A 15,935-nucleotide genomic window follows, 5' to 3' on the forward strand; every position below is an offset into this window, starting at 1 on the left:
CGTGTTGAGACCTTGTACCCTTAAAGTATCCCTTTGGCATCTAGTGAGCTTATCCCAGCTTGTTCTTTCCTTTGTTTTTATTTATTTGTTTATTTATTTTAAAATAGGCTCTTGGTTACATTTTAAACTCTGTGCTTTTTAATTTATATTTTGTTTTCATATAGTCTCTCCTTCCTTTTGATGTAGCTGCTCACTTGATTTCCCTTTGCAGTGGCCTCTTTCTCTTCCATGTACCAGTCCAGTTGTCAAGGGAAGTTGCACAGGAGCATATCCTGGGCAGGTATATTTATATATCTTTAAGGAAAAAAAAAAAAAAAAAGTATTGCCATAGAAGAACACCTCTGATTCATAGAAAATGTATCCCTCATACTTCATTTTCCCCTTCCATGTCTCCTGTCTGTACCCAGTCTCATTACTCTCAACAAATGGGATCTTGACTAGCATGAAGAAGTCCAAGCCAGATCCAACATTTGCAAGTGCAGACAATTTCTTAAAGCAACTTTTGTTTTAGCTGGGGTGGATTGTGAGTCATGAGGCACAGTGTTAAATGACCTGTCAAAATGTCTGAGCGGCTTGATTAATTGAATTATTTATTTTCAGCTTCGTTTTACAATGGGCTTTGTGTTCTGCTAAATGTAAAAGCTCTCGCTTCTGAGACTAGCACAGTATGCTACAGGACAAGCTACCCCGAAATGAAGTCCCGTGCTACTCAGCCCACAGCAATCTGTCAGAATTGGACACAGAAAAGATAAAAGGAGCTGATATATACATAAAGTTTGACATTAAAATGGATGCTGGTTAAAAGTTTTTTAAATAAAAAAAAATATATATATTTCAGGGGAAAACCTGCTAAATTCTATCTTTTTGGAGGCTCTATAGTAGTGTAAAATCTTTCTCCATTTCAGTAAAATTGACTGTAATTAAATGAAGCGGAGATCAAATTGCATACCTTATGAGCACAACACCTGCATTGCTTTGATAATCTGCAATGCTTTGTGATTTTAATTAGAGGGTTGAAATGTCTTTCTGCCTTCTTTCCTTCACTGGAAAATTCTCTGTAGAGCAGCAGGGTATTCGTAACTGCTGGTTGTCATTGACATAGGCCTCTTAAAGCAACACAAAGATGTTGCAGTAAAATATTTTTCTGTACTTCTCTCTGCTCATATTATTCTCTTCCCACCTGAAGAATAATTAGTGAGTTCTCGCATTATTTAAAAACACCAGCAATCTTGGCAGTAGTGTAAAAGCTAGGGAAGCTTGGAAACACTGGATGTATGCAGGTGTGTTCTGGCTTGGACAGCTAACCAGATCAGCACGTTTTGGGGTTTTTTTGTTTGTTTGTTTGTTTTTGGTTTTGTTTTTTTTTTAGAAGGTATGTGTGTGCAATGCTAACTCTTAATTGCTTCTTTGAAATAACTTTGGTCCTGCGAGCTGAAATCAATCCAGGAAAAGCTGCTTTAGTGATTTTTTTTTTCTTTTTTTAATTTTGACAATTTTCTTTATTTTTTGTGTGTGCTAATTTTTATTTTTATTTTTTAATTTTATTTTGGAAAACAAATCTTGGCCTTTCAGATTGGTCTTCCAGTTCCTTGTGTGCGTGATGGGAAGCCTCCTGTTCTCCAGCCTTTTCCTCAGGACAAAAAAAGCAAGGCCAAGAGGAGCCTTTGGTCAGACTCATCCCTGTGGTCAGGGTCACTGCCTGGAGTAGAGACAACGTTAAATGCTTCGATAACCTCCTCCACCGTAGGCAGGGCTTCCAAGGAGCTTTCTTGTCAGTGTGGTTTCATTAACCATTTGTCTGATCAGATGCCACACGCAGGTTTCCCAGTATTGCTGCAGTGCATGTATTACTCTTGCTCTCTTGTCCTTTCATATGTCTAGGGCTCAGTTGTTCTGCTTCTACTGAGACATACTAGGAAAACTGCCAAACTGCAAGTAAATGGCTCCTAGTAAAATTTCTTATCTCCTTCTAGGCCACTACAAGGCACAGGAGCATTGCATTTCGGTACAAGAAAAACTTATGTTTTTGCACACTTGCATAGAACTGATGTCTTCATTGCCTGGATAATGATGAACTTTTAATGCTAGTCTTGTACTTTCTTACATCTCTGTAGTTCCTGTCTGTCCTGATAACCGAGCATTGATGTACAAGGTCCCATTTCCTCATTCTGTCCCCTGCTTGTTCATCAGTAACAATTGGAAACAACTGCACTTATTTTGACCAAAGCAGACGCAGCCCTTTGCTGTGAGGGTAAGGTGATCAGTTGTTCTATACAAAAGGGGAACCAGGAGCAAGTCTGACATGACGAGAAATCAAAGAACCAGAGCACTCATTCGATATGGCCTTCCATTGAAATCCCATAGGGAAAAGGCTGGTACTTCAGAGGAGAGGATGGGGGCCTGCCGCTCTGTGCCTCTCTGCAGACTTCAGTTCTTCTGCCTTGTGTCTCGATAGAATCAGCGGTGGTGCTGGAGGAAGGGAGCCCGCTGGAAATGGAGCTAAAGGAAACTGAGTCCCCAGCTGAGTCTCCAGAGAGTGAGGACATTGAGACTTCGTGTTCTGAACAAGTCCTGAGCGAGGAAAGGTTTGGTAAACCCCAGGAATCTTATAGCAGGGTAAGAAGAAACGGGTTAACCAGTTCTGTCCTGTCTGACAGCCCCGTCTTTAGCCACATGGGAGAATTGTCTGTGCTCACATGAGTCCCTCTTGGCACCCTCTGAAAGAACTCACTAATGACACCAATGTGCACATGTGGCCATGATTCAGAGTTTGGATGGCTTGTGAGGGACTGCATGCAGAGCAGCAGCAGTAAATACCTGTTTTATTCAGGATCCTTGGTCTGCATTGCTTTGTCCTTGGCACCTTTCTTCTCATCTTTCACTGGAAGTGTCAAGGGGTGCCTCAGGCATTACTGTTGTCAGCTTTTATTTCACGTATCAGGAAAACCGTTCATCTTTGTTTTCTGTATTTTTAAGTCCTCCTCAACCTCCAGCCAAGAAGAAAAATCGCTGAAGTCGGAAGACCTGGTGGAGGGTGGAATTCCCATCGGGAGAGTCCTGCCATCAGAGGACGGTCGAACACTGGAGGAGCTTTCCTTCCAGCCATCCCAGCCGCTCAGCAAGTCGAGTTCTTCCCCCGAGCTACAGACGCTGCAGGAGGTCCTCAAAGATGCAAATGGCAGAGAAGTAACAAGGAGGTTGAGCACAGAAGTGAAATCAAAATCCCAGTCTGGGAACCTGGAAGGGGAAGGGCTGGGCAGTTGGCTGGGCAAGGGGGAGGACGCCAGAGTGACTGGGTCAGGCGGGCTGGATGGCATCGGTCCTGTCACCTCGCCTCGCTCCCCCTCTGGGCACCGGCCCCGAGGATACACCATCTCTGACTCAGCCCCATCAAGGAGAGGAAAAAGGATCGAGAGAGATGCCTTCAAGAGCAGAACAGCAGCCTCCAATGCGGAGAAAGTACCCGGAATAAACCCAAGGTGAGAGGAGGGGCTTATCTGAAGCTAGAAGTGGTGAGCTCAGAATTGCTGCAGCCATGGCTGGGTTCATTCGAAGTGGGCTGCTGGTTTTGTGGGATCTACAAAACAGTATCTGTTTAAAAAGAAAGGTTAATTACCTGTTTTTTCAGGAGCTAATACAGGCATGTTGAACCCACTACCACCAAATTAACTTTGTGGTTTAGGAAACGGGTCTCTTAAATGGTGAAAGAAATAGATGAATAGTTTCTTCATGTTCTTAATCTATCCCAATTTGGGGTCCAAATGCAGGTGGGGCTTGAATGCAGTTCACCTAGAGTTAATTTTGCTGTGAACAGAATGAATTACTAGACTTGAAGTTCAAGAAATATAATGTGCAAAATACTAAGAAGAAGGAAAAGAAGGGGTTATAATAGTTGCTTTTTGAACTTTAGATATCGGTAGTTGTCCAAAATTGCGTTACGATGCAATCTTCATCTTATTGAGGGCGGGTAAAACACAAATGTCTGTAAAATCATTTATCTGCTATCCTAGAAGTAGCGCCCATAGCTGTGAGGCAGGAGTGCATTCCTACTCCTCCGTCCAGTGTAAAGATTGCCTTTTGAACAGGGAATTTGTGCAGCTGCCGCTGTTTGACATTACCATTGCTTTTTATGACGGGTCTATTACAAACTGCAGGTAGCCGCGGCACCTAAAGTGTCTCTAGAAGATGAGTAATACTCTGTTAGCATTTTAATTGCGCCTCTTCGGTACATAATGTTCTTACATACAACAGGCCAAAATGGACTTTATTTTTGTGGTAACAGGACTTTTTTTCCCCCTCTCTCCCTTAGCTTTGTGTTTTTACAGTTGTACCACTCCCCATTCTTTGGTGATGAAAACAATAAGCCCCTTTTGTTGCCAAATGAGGTAGGCAAGGATGATTTTTTTTTTAATTGTTTTCATTAATTTTTCTAATCTCATTGCTCTTTTTGAATATAAATGATACTAAATGAAATGTCCAGCTTAGATGGTGCAATTTAAAGGTGGTTCCTACCAACAGTCCTGCAGATGGGAGATTTTCTGTTCCCCGGTCCTGGTGGCCCCTGCTTTATAGCTCTGGACTGAATTTGAGATATTGGGAGATTTTGCTGGTGCTGTTTCAGAATCCCAACCAGAAGGCAGGATGATTTCTGGAGTTTTGGTTTTTGCTGGTATGAAAAGTGCAGGGTGACAACTGAGCATTAGGTGATATTGGCAGAATGTCACTAGACAAACCTGTCAGCCCTCCATAGAACTGGGAAGCTTTCTGTGATCATATGAGAAAAATAGTCATAAACTTCCTGGAGTAGTGGTGCTGGGACGGGGTTCTTGTGAACTGAGCACCGCAGACCTCCTGCTGATTGTTTCGCCTCACTTTAGGCTCGGGTGGGCAGGCAGCAGGGAGCTGAAGTGAGATGAGGTGATCCCTTGTGCTAAAAATGTTCTTCAGAGCAAGGGACACGATAATTTTTCATGCCTGGAGCTTAATTGAAGATAGGATATAATATTGTCATGGCAAGTGCTTCTGACCCGTGCAGTTTGCCATATTAATCTCATCTGAAGTATAAAACCAAGAAAGTGCGGTGACAGATGGCATATAGCACTGCTCTGTACCTGGGACTGCTGATGCCCTGTGCCCTTGCAGAACTGAGTAGGGCGGCGTTCATCAAGGAAGACACTAGTGAGGGTCAGGAATCTGTGCTCGCATTGTGCTGTCGTTGCCCTGAAGGTGTTTCAGGGAGCGCAGTGGGTGTGTGGAAATAAATTTTTAAAGATGTGACCAATGTTTTCATTGTAGACGTTTGAAAGATCGGTGCAGCTCCTGGATCAAATTCCTTCTTACGACACGCACAAGATTGCAGTGCTCTACGTTGGAGAAGGCCAGGTGAGTTGTGTGCAGATGCATCAATCCTTTAATAGTTACATCTCAACAGAAGGCCAGGCACCACTACTCCAGCTGTGAGATTTGTCCTGCTCCTCCAGTAGCTCGCTTTTCCTTAGTTTCTTGCATTAAAAATCAGCGTCTGCGTGAAGCCCTTCTAGGGAAGGTAATAACCTAATCACTCGTGCTGATTGAGTGCTCTTAGCATTCAGTGTGGGACCCCCATATTCTTATTTCCTAGAGCAACAATGAAATCGCAATTCTGTCAAATGAACACGGATCCTATCGCTATACAGAGTTCCTGACTGGGTTAGGGAAGCTCATTGAGCTCAAAGACTGTCAGCCGGATAAAATTTACCTTGGTGGCCTGGACGTGTGTGGGGAGGATGGACAGTTTACCTACTGTTGGCATGACGACATTATGCAAGGTAAGGTGGCTCCAGAAGTTGGAAGTGGAAGGATGGTCTTTTCTTATCTTGAGACTGACCTGCCTTTTACAAACTGTTTCCTTTCCAGGGATGTAGTAAAGATCACCCAGGGCTCTGTTCTCCTCCCATGCTCTCTCTGGTGTCTCTGCAAACCATGTGTTAAAGTTTGGGAGAGGTGCATACCTGCCTTCTTTAAGGGGAAAAAAAAAAAATCACACCTCTTTTAAAATAGTCTGTTCTATTAAAGGTTGATTTGGTTTGGTGTAGAGGTTTGTAGAATAAGCTGTTTGTTCTTGAGCTGCTGTGAAGGCTGTTAATTGAGGGTGGTATGTACACGTCAAAACTCTGCTAATTGTTTCTCTGAAGAGCAGTACTGAAAGCAGGAGAGTTGTCATTACTGTGGTCATTGCTAATTGACCTGCAGTGTTACCCAGCTCCTGCAGCACCAAGCAGTGCAGATATCATCCAGGACCCAACAAGCTATGATGAACTTACCAAATTTTTTCATACAGCTCTGTGCATCCCAGTCATTACCTGGTTCCGTGGAGCAGCTGCAGGTTACTCACTGTGGCCCTGGTGCTCTGCAGAGCTCAATGAGGGGAAGTCCTGGTTTAAGCTATTTAACTCTTCCTCCTCAAACCAGATTCTACTCACCATGCTACTGTGGGCATGGAAAAAATACCCAGAAGCACTTCTCCAGTCCTCTGTTCGTTATCTATGAACAGAGAGATTGCTACCCCAGCTTGATGAGGACGCTTATTCCAGAATACATCAGGCACGGGCTGAAAGCTAAACCCATTCACTTTGCTGAGCCTGATGCTAGAGAAGACTGTGCAGGGTGGTACCTAAACACTGGCAAGAGCAGAGCTTAATGGGAGGATGCCAGGGGGATGGGAGCAGTCTTTTTTCAGTGGTGCCCAGTGATAGGATGAGGAGTAATGGGCGTAAACTTGAACATAGGAAGTTCCATCTTAACATGAGAAGGAACTTCTTTACTTTGAGGGTAGTGGAGCACTGGCACAGGCTGCCCAGAGAGGTTGTGGAGTCTCCCACTCTGGAGACATTCAAAACCCTCTGTGATTCTGTGATTCTGTGATTCTGTGATTCTGTGATTCTGTGATTCTGTGATTCTGTGATTCTGTGATTCTGTGATTCTGTGATTCTGTGATTCTGTGATTCTGTGATTCTGTGATTCTGTGATTCTGTGATTCTGTGATTCTGTGATTCTGTGATTCTGTGATTCTGTGATTCTGTGATTCTGTGATTCTGTGGCTGCCCTTTTGCTGGCCACTGTGCTCTGTGCTCCAGGTAGCACTGGAGCAGTCCAGAGGGACTGCATTCAGCTGTGACAAATGGGGAAAAACCCGTTGAGGGAGTACAACTTATTTTTTTATATTATTGTGGTGCTGGTCCTACTTTGTCTTCCAGACAAGTGCTGCATGTGGACCATTGCTGCTTGCAGCGCTGGTTACCCGGGCCAGCCTAAGGGGCTTTCTGTTTCCTTTTCAGCCATTTTCCACATTGCTACTCTGATGCCCACAAAGGATTTGGATAAATATCGCTGTGACAAGAAAAGGCACCTTGGGAATGATTTCGTTTCTATTGTTTACAATGATTCTGGAGAAGACTTTAAGCTGGGAACAATAAAGGTACAAGATTTTGCTTGCGGGTGTGTTATAAAAAGGCACGTGTCTGTTTGTAAAACCTTAATCTGATGTGTGTTATCTTAGCAAACAGTGTTGAGATCAGGAATGATGGTTATTTGCCTTGGTGGATTCACATGTGTTAGTTTATGGCATTCACAAGAATCACGATGGCTGCCAGGAAAATGTATATGACTCTCTTATTGTTTTCTCATTAGGGTCAGTTCAATTTTGTGCACGTTATCATCACACCACTTGACTATGACTGTAACCTGGTGACGCTGCAGTGTCGGAAAGGTAGGAATCCCTCCAGCCTTTGTTCTCAGTCGTTGCTGTATTGGTGGTGCAATAACTGCCTTCACTTTGCAGTGGTTTTGTGTTTCAAAACTAAAAACTTCCAGGAGAAACTCTCTGAAACCAATTTGCTGCCCAGTTATGACTGGATATGTCCTGTTCATATATCTCCTCCAAGATAAGAGGTATCTTCCCATTGTACCACTCATACTATCTTCAAGCTTAAGACAAAGTGCCAGCAGAGGAGAGCAGGTCCCTCCAGCAATGGCTTGGCAATACTGGAGGAGATATGTGGTGGAGGTCCCTGTGGCTTTGGCCTCTGCTGTTCTTCCCAGCCCAGCAGGACCTGATACTTGGAAACTGGTCATGGCTCCGTCTGAGTTCGCAGTGCTGGTGCAGTGATCTGCAGGGGTGTTTGCTTTCCTCTTACCAAAGGGGCACTTCTGGGGTGGTTTTTGGTTACACTTCGGTTCGTGTAATAAAGAGCCCAGCAGGCTCTCCTCAAACAGTTACGGAGTAGCCAGAATTTGAGAGCCAGTTTTGATAAGTTGCAGTGTGAGTTCTGCTACAGTTGGAACTGTAGAGCTTGGAGGGGACTTCTGAGATTCTGTGGTGCAATTCCTCAGGTTTGTATTACTTATCTGTTTAGTTACTGGCAACTTTTGGCTTGTTCTTCACTGTCTTACAGTAATTTTTTTTCTTCTTCCTTTAAAATGAAGACATGGAGGGTCTCGTGGACACGAGTGTTGCTAAGATCATCTCTGATAAGAACCTGCCGTTTGTAGCCCGTCAGATGGCCCTGCACGCTAACGTGAGTACCTCTGAGCTCCCCGAGACCTTCTGTCTTTCAGCTGGTGTCCTGGTGCATCACCAGCTTCCAAGGAAACGAGTAGGGCTTGCTAAAGCAAATAAATAAACTTTCTGCTTCAGTTATTTCTGTCAATGTTTAAATCAGAGTTAGCACGTGAACAGTTATAACTTAGAGCTGTATTTCAGTCGCTGTCAAACTGTACTGAAATGTTCTATTATTTTTATTGTCATGGTTAGGTTAATGTGCCTGCTCTCTCTCCCTGCTTCTCCCCACCCCTCCCAAATTAGATGGCTTCCCAGGTTCATCATAGTCGATCCAACCCTACTGACACCTACCCATCCAAATGGATTGCCAGGCTACGTCATATCAAGAGGCTCAGGCACCGGGTAAGGAAAGCTCTCTGTTCTTAGTATTTAGAACTGGGCTCTACCTTAAAGGCTTATTACAAATAAGGCACATAAAAATCAGCTATCCAAACTTGCCGAATAAGAGGAGGAATATGTATAGGAAGGTTAGAATCCAGCTCTTGTGGGAGTCATGAGTTTAGCAATGTAGGTCTGGACTTGGGAGCTTCCAAACAGCTTCTTTGGCGGCAAGGGGTTTGGGAACCCCGAAATCTGGACACAGAGCTGCACCCACTTGGCAGCGTGCTGGGGATGGTAGGACAAGCTGTCCTGAGTAATCTGTCCTGCCCTGCCCAAATGGAGAGTGAAAAGAGTTCCACAGAGAACGGAGCTCATCCCTTCTCGTTTGACTTTCAGTTACGTGAAGAAACCCAGTACCAGACTCCTGGCCTTCCCCTGCAGATGCATCCATCTGCTCCGCCAAAGGCCCCTCCCCAGATCCCTCAGGACCCTCCACCCACCTATGAGACCGGACAGAGGAAGCGGCTGATCTCCTCGGTGGACGACTTCACAGAGTTCGTGTAGATCCCAGTGGGTCGGTGTGTCTGTTCTGGGACGGACGAGGCAGCGAAAACGTTTTACCTGCGTGCTGACTCCGTGCGGCTGCATGGACATAGAGGAGCAGGGTTTGGCAGGCGTGGTGTGGCTGTGCGGCTTGCGTGTGGACTCGGCATTGAACCGTACCGGGAGGCTTGAAAGTTTCTCTGTCTCAGCCTGCCACTGTTGTCTGAGGAGGACACTTTATCCCCAGCAGATGCTCCAAGAGAGGACCAACTCTACGTGTTTTGGTTTTATTTGGTTTGAGCTATTTCAAGGCTTCCATTTCTGATGGGAACTTTCGTGCAGAACCTTTCTTTGGACTCCTTCCACGCCAGTGTGTGGTGGAAGCAGACAAAGTATGATGTTCTGCAGTTCATCACATAGTTGGAAGGTGCAGGAATTGTGGGAATTTTGATGAATTTATTGGGAATGAAGTACTGAAAATCCAGTCACTATTGCTAAGCACCCAGGAATCCCAGCTCCTCTCCAGGCCTCGGTGCCTCTTAGCACTTGAACGCTTCAGGCTCTCAGACTTGTTCTGCTGCCAGTTCTGGTAAGAGTTAATTTGCGTTCTCAAGTGACGTGCCAAACATGCTGCTTAAATTCCCAAGGATTTGTCTCCATTTTGAGAGATTCACAGCAAACCCTCCCTCGTTCAGCAGAAATGATTTTGCAACCAGAAACAACACGAATGGTAGGACAAGCTGTCCTGAGTAATCTGTCCTGCCCTGCCCACGAAAGAGGGAGGTGGGTGCCACTCACCAGAGCAGCAGAACGAGAGCTGGGCCACAAATTACTTGCGATGAACAGTCTGACCCACCGGGCTGACCGCAAGGATTTAGCCAGAGGCCAGACCTGGCTTCTCGGTTCAGCTGCAGAATTTCCAGTGGTTGCAGCGATGCTGGGGGTAACTCTTGTCCTTCTCCGTGCACCCGGTAAATCCCTTTTTGAAAGACTGTTGTCACGTCTTGGGGCATCACCTCTGAACGAGTTTTGCCTGTTGCACTAACACATAGTGACAGTCTCTCCTCTTGGGACCGCGGCTGTTGAAGCAGTTAACAAGCGGTCCTTTCAGTGCACACCTGTACAGGTGGAATGGGATGATGTAGCCCATCTTGTGGTAAGATGGTCATCAGACACTACACTACCAAACTGGGAGAAACCATGTAAGCTGGACTATACTGTGAGTACTTTATCTCCTGCTTTGTAAATAAACGGGGAGCGTGGCTTTTTAGAAACAGCTAACAGCAGCGCCCTTGCAAGGGAGATGAAGACAAGTGCAATCTGCACACGGAACTGTGAAGTGACAGGTGAGGGGACAAATGTGATGCTACTAGCTTGTGCAGGGCTGTTTGGAAACTCTAAGTGTATGTTGTGGTTTTGAGTGTTTATAAGTCGTAAAGGAAATAAAATATTCATATGGTCGGTGGGTTCTTGCTGGCCTGGGAAGATTCAAATTGTGTTTCATAATAATGTGAATTCCTTCCTCTTTTTCCCTTTCAGTTTTCCAATCCCTATCGCTCGTATTTCAGTAACCACCAGCCGCACCTCCACGTGCTGGACATGGTGCGATACCTGGCTGTGTTCCAGTCCCTGTACTGGGGACATTCCCTCTGCTTCAGCATCAGGTAACCTCTGCTGCGGGGCGCTCTTCTGCAGCGTTTCCCACCACAGGTGACCAGAGCAGCTCAATTGCTCCCGCTGGCGTTTGTGCAGGGGCGGCCTGGGGCTGCGTGAGCCCTTGTGCCATACTCTGCCTTGGTTGAGTTTCCTTTACCATGACCGCAGACCCTTCACTGACGAGCTGATGTCCTTAATTACAGCCCAGAGCTGCCCTAATAAGCTGGCTGATTTAAGAAAGTGCCTTGTATTGTGCAGGAGATCTCAATTAAAATTCTGGTCACAGACAAAGAGAATGACAATGGGCTGGGGAGGGGTGTCTCTGGACTAGCTCTGACCAGCGCTGCTTTGTCCCTGAGCCTTTGCTGAACTCTCGCTGGGAGCGGTGAGTGGGCTGGAGCGAGCGTAACAAAAGCACCAGAGGCAGGTCGTAGCAGTCATCTTTTATTTGACCTTGTCATTTTTTAAGAAACATCCCCACAGTTACAAAATACGATACTTTTGTTTGCAGTGAAAAGCTGACCAGACAGTAACAGTTGGCATATTGGTCACAATCATCCGTTTGTTTGTTTTTTGGTTTTTTTTTAAAAAAAAAAAAAAGCACTTATATAAGTCCCTCCCTCTCTCTTTTAGACTAATGAATAGGGTTTTTTATTTAAGCAGCTTGATACTGTTGCATCTTGGTGAGAGTTAAGACAATAAATAAGAAACCATCTCTGGGTGACTACAAACACAGAAATATACATTCAGGAGTATTTCTTTATCGGCGAGGGCTGCAAGTCAAGTTTATTGCTGTCGAGGGTCTAACGCCATGACTAGTAACTCTGGCTGCAGCTAAGTGTATGTGTATGCAGTACCTTAGCTGGGACAGTGAAGGAACCCTGTGAGTGTTGCTATAGTTTGTACAAATAAATGCTGCGATGAGAACTACGATTGCCTGAAAGCTGTCTGTGGTGCCCATCACGCACATGGGCCCTCGTGGAGGTGTTTGGCTTTTCAAGAAACAACTGTGGGTTCCAGAGCTGCTCTCCGTACTTCAAGTGAAGGAAAGAAGTAGGGCAGTTGTCTTATCCTGTTTCTGCTCCTCTTTGATTAGAAGAAGCACTTGGTAAGTCACACGCATCAAGTCACACTCACACACGCAGAGCACGCTTGGTAAGAAACAGGCACTTGGAAACAAAAAAATCCTGACGCTTCACTTGGGGAACATCCTTGTTGCACCCACCTGCTCACCTCCCATTAGCTTATTAAAGGCAGTTCTGAGCACTTGCCACTGCCTCTTGCCTCCCTCTCTCCTTCCTGCGCTTAACTCCTCTTCCCAACCTCTTAAATGAGTACGCTTGGGCTGTGGGGGTGGGGAGGGGCTGAGAACTGAACTGTGGATCTTGAAGTTTTTGGCTCTTGAAGATGCAAGAGATTTCCAAGACCTGCTTAGTTCATTTTACTCACTGAATATTCCTGCATGGCCCTCAGGGGTGGCTGGATCTACACACATTGCTCCACTGCAGCGGGAAAGGGATGCACGGGTGCAGCCGGGTGCGGAGCTACAGGTTAAAAGCGGCTGTTCCAGTGCAGTTGTGCGTAGGAGATCTCCCATGTAAGAACCCTAAAGAGAGTAAGAGCTGGTGGCCCACCCAGCAGCACGTGCGAGTGAGTGCTTTCCTACAGTTACTCTCCTTTTTCCATCTCTCAGTTGGCCAAAAAAAAATTCCTGCGTGCTTATGCAGCAGCGTTAGAAGATGAGCAACTTGCTTTTGTCCTTGTGGGTAGTTGCTGTTTATGCAACTAAATCCTTCTCCAGTGCCTTTCCTTTTGAGGCACAGCCAAAGAGTCAGAAACTTTGGCTTTAAGGACAGAAGTAGAACAGAGTTCCCAAGTTTCACTCAGGGCCTGTGCTTATCTCACTGAACAGGATTTTGCTTTATACCTACATCTTTACTAGCACTGGGGAAGACACACCAGAGGGGCAATGAGCTTAGCAGCTGGATGTGACTGCAGAGGTGTGCCCAGAACTGCAGTGCCACATCCCAGGTATCCCGGTACATCTCCCAGCTGCTCGTTTTACTGCCTTGAGGGGTTTGGGACGTGGCTGGCAGGCATGTGCACCAGCATTGTACCTGTCCAAAAAAAAAAAAAAAAAGTCCTGGGCATCTACCAAAGCTAAGCCTGGTGGCCGTGCTGCTTGGATAAATAAAAGGAATCAAAAAAATACAAGGCAAACAGTTTTAAATCTCTGGCTTGAAAACCAGTTTTAGATACCAGAAGAGTTCTGGGGAAGATGGAGCTGTTTGTAAAAGGAATAATGGATCACTTCTGCACAGTGCACAAAGGGTACTAATACCCGCACCTGAGCCAGCCCTGGGCCCCATCCTTGGGCTCACCTGGGCTCTGTGGTCCTCACTGCTGGTTCTACCTGCTCCAGGCACCTGCTGCCTCCAAGCTGGAGTCCTCCAACTACTGCTACTGAACTCTAGGCGCTTCTCTGTCATGTCTACTACCTGCCTTGCCTTCCACTATCAAAGCTTTGTGGTTACTAGTATTGATTTTCTCCCCTCTGTACTCCCCTCTGTGCAATCTGACAAAAAAACAACCTCTATAGTGACCAACCACCACCTCACTATAAGTAATCTTCAAGCTACAGCACACTTGTTTTCTCCTGCCCACATCCTTCTGCAACCTTTCCACAGTGTCTGTCCGTATCAACTCAGTTTTTCAAAGGTAACACACCAGTCCCAAAGCCATCACAAAGAGCACCCTGTGTCCTCCTTTAGTCACCCATAAGGGACATAGACAGGTGCCTGGAGCCAAGGAAGCACGTGGACAGCTGGAATGAAATCTTTAAAAATATCTAACACAGCGTGGCAGAAGTGCTGGGAGGTGGATGGGGAGACACAGGAGGTGATGTGATTAGTAATGGATGTGTCTGAGAAGACCCCTCTCTCTGCCTGCAAAGGTGTCCCCTGCCACGGGCACGGGAAGGATGCTTCCAGGACCACCAGCCTCAGAGGCAAGATGCAGTCTAACCCGAGGCACCCTCCCCTGCACCACTACCCGCCTGGACTCACAGCCTAGGGCTTCCCTTCAACCCTCTCGTATTTCCAAAGCACGGAGCAGGTTCTGGGAACACACCAAGTCATGCACTGCCCGGCTTCCCAGCCCCTGTCGCACTCCGCTCCACCTGCAGCGACTGGCCCGGAGCCAGCCTGGCCGAACCTCAGCTGGGAGGAGAGCACACGCACCACATGCACACAGACACCTAATACTTATATACACGGGACATTCCCAGGAAGAAGCACTTAATACATCCTTTAAATAACTCTGACAATAGTATTCTGTCTCCTTATCTACATGTTTCAAACACGTTACCGATGCTATGAAAATATAGCAAACATACAAAAATATATACATTTAAAAAAAAAAAAAACAAAAAAACAACCAACCCAAACCATATAAATTACTTACAATATACATAACATGAAATGGTGATGATGAAGTGAACGCAGGCCCTGGGGAGGCTTTGGCCACTGCTCAGCACCCCCAGCGCCGCGAGCAGGGGGTGCCCTGCGGCACAGCCCCTCCCCGGCTGGGCACGGCGAGCACAGGCCAGCTGTAGCCCAGGCACAGCGAGTCCCGGGGAGCTGCGGGGTGGCAGGGCTGGAGGGACCCCAACAAAAGCTCCGTTTTAGGGCTTCACCTGCCTCCCCCAGCTCCCGCAGTGCCTTTGTGCTTCTCCTAGGGACGACGCCAGGAGGTACCGGCACGGCTGCCTCGGGCTGGGGCGTGCTGCGGGCTGCGTTCACTTCATCAGCGCTTTGCTCATTTCAGTTTATGATTTAAACAAACAAAACAAAAAAATACTGCTTTTGTGATATATTATCCCATTCTTGTTATGTCGCATGTGTCATTGTTAGCCGAGGAAAGCATTGTTTAAAGTGCTGGGCAGTACATACGAACAAGTAAACCAAAAAAAATACATATACTTACGTCAATACATTCCTTGGATTAGAAAAGCCAAGCAGCCAGCAGCGCCCGCACCCCGTAGGGCACCGTGCGAGGGGCGAGCGCTGGCGGGCAGGGGGCGGGTGGGGGACCGCAGCGAAGCCAGCACGTTGGCTTCCCCACGCTCAGAGACGGCTGAAAGCAGCCCGAGATCTCTACACCCCTCGGGCTGAGCTGCAGCTCATTATCCCCTCCGAGCCTGGCCGGGCAGCAGGGCTGGCAGCTCGCTGCAGCTTGCAATGTCATTTGTTTTAAATATTGGATTTCTTTAAATACAAACAATAGTACCCATTTCTGGAGGATAAAAGTAGCCAATACTGGAAATTAACTGATCTGGGTGTAGATATCATTTATCTATATCTATATATATTTATGCTTAAAAAAAAAATTAAAAATGGTTAAATATCTTCTTGAAACCTGTAGCTTTCCTCCACAGTGTGTCTGGTCGACAAAATCCAAGACTCGGTTCAAACCTTCAAGGCCTGGGGCTCTCCTCTTCCCCTTTCCATCCGGCACAGCCAGCAGGGAAGGGAGGTGAGCCTTGTACCGGTCACCCTGTGCCAGTCCCCAGTAAAGTGTCCGTGTGACAGTCGCCATATGCAGCTCTTTGCAAATGGGGCCATTTAACAAAAGAAATGACTTTTTAATCCTGCTCTACCCTAACAGGGATTTTCTGCACGCTGACTGTACCCCGCGCACCCTTCCCCAGCTGTCCCCGAGGGAAAGGCTCAGCTTTCTCCAACCAACCCTTAAAGCTGGAAACCACCAGTAAGGAAATTGGCCCATCCGATGGGAACGGTCAGGTCCATGGAGGATG

General features: G+C 46.4%; 2 protein-coding genes across 2 annotated transcripts in view; one reads left to right on the forward strand and one right to left on the reverse strand.

Annotated features, from left to right (window-relative positions):
* TSC2 (tuberous sclerosis 2) overlaps positions 1-9,484 on the forward strand; it is a 32,343-nt gene extending 22,859 nt beyond the window's left edge. Inside the window, 11 exon segments of the mRNA XM_009894689.1 lie at positions 212-280; positions 2,456-2,616; positions 2,977-3,479; positions 4,310-4,385; positions 5,296-5,382; positions 5,621-5,807; positions 7,317-7,456; positions 7,669-7,747; positions 8,464-8,555; positions 8,843-8,941; positions 9,317-9,484. Coding sequence (XP_009892991.1) covers positions 212-280; positions 2,456-2,616; positions 2,977-3,479; positions 4,310-4,385; positions 5,296-5,382; positions 5,621-5,807; positions 7,317-7,456; positions 7,669-7,747; positions 8,464-8,555; positions 8,843-8,941; positions 9,317-9,484 — 1,661 coding nt within the window.
* A 4,703-nt stretch (positions 9,485-14,187) lies between these two features.
* Positions 14,188-15,935, reverse strand: part of PKD1 (polycystic kidney disease 1 (autosomal dominant)) — a 55,854-nt gene continuing 54,106 nt past the window's right edge. Inside the window, exon 47 of the mRNA XM_009895009.1 lies at positions 14,188-14,337. Coding sequence (XP_009893311.1) covers positions 14,188-14,337 — 150 coding nt within the window. The remainder of the gene's footprint in view (positions 14,338-15,935) is intronic.

Source organism: Charadrius vociferus, unplaced genomic scaffold (genome assembly GCF_000708025.1).
Source record: "Charadrius vociferus isolate BGI_N301 unplaced genomic scaffold, ASM70802v2 scaffold600, whole genome shotgun sequence".
Classification (NCBI taxonomy): Eukaryota; Metazoa; Chordata; class Aves; order Charadriiformes; family Charadriidae; genus Charadrius; species Charadrius vociferus.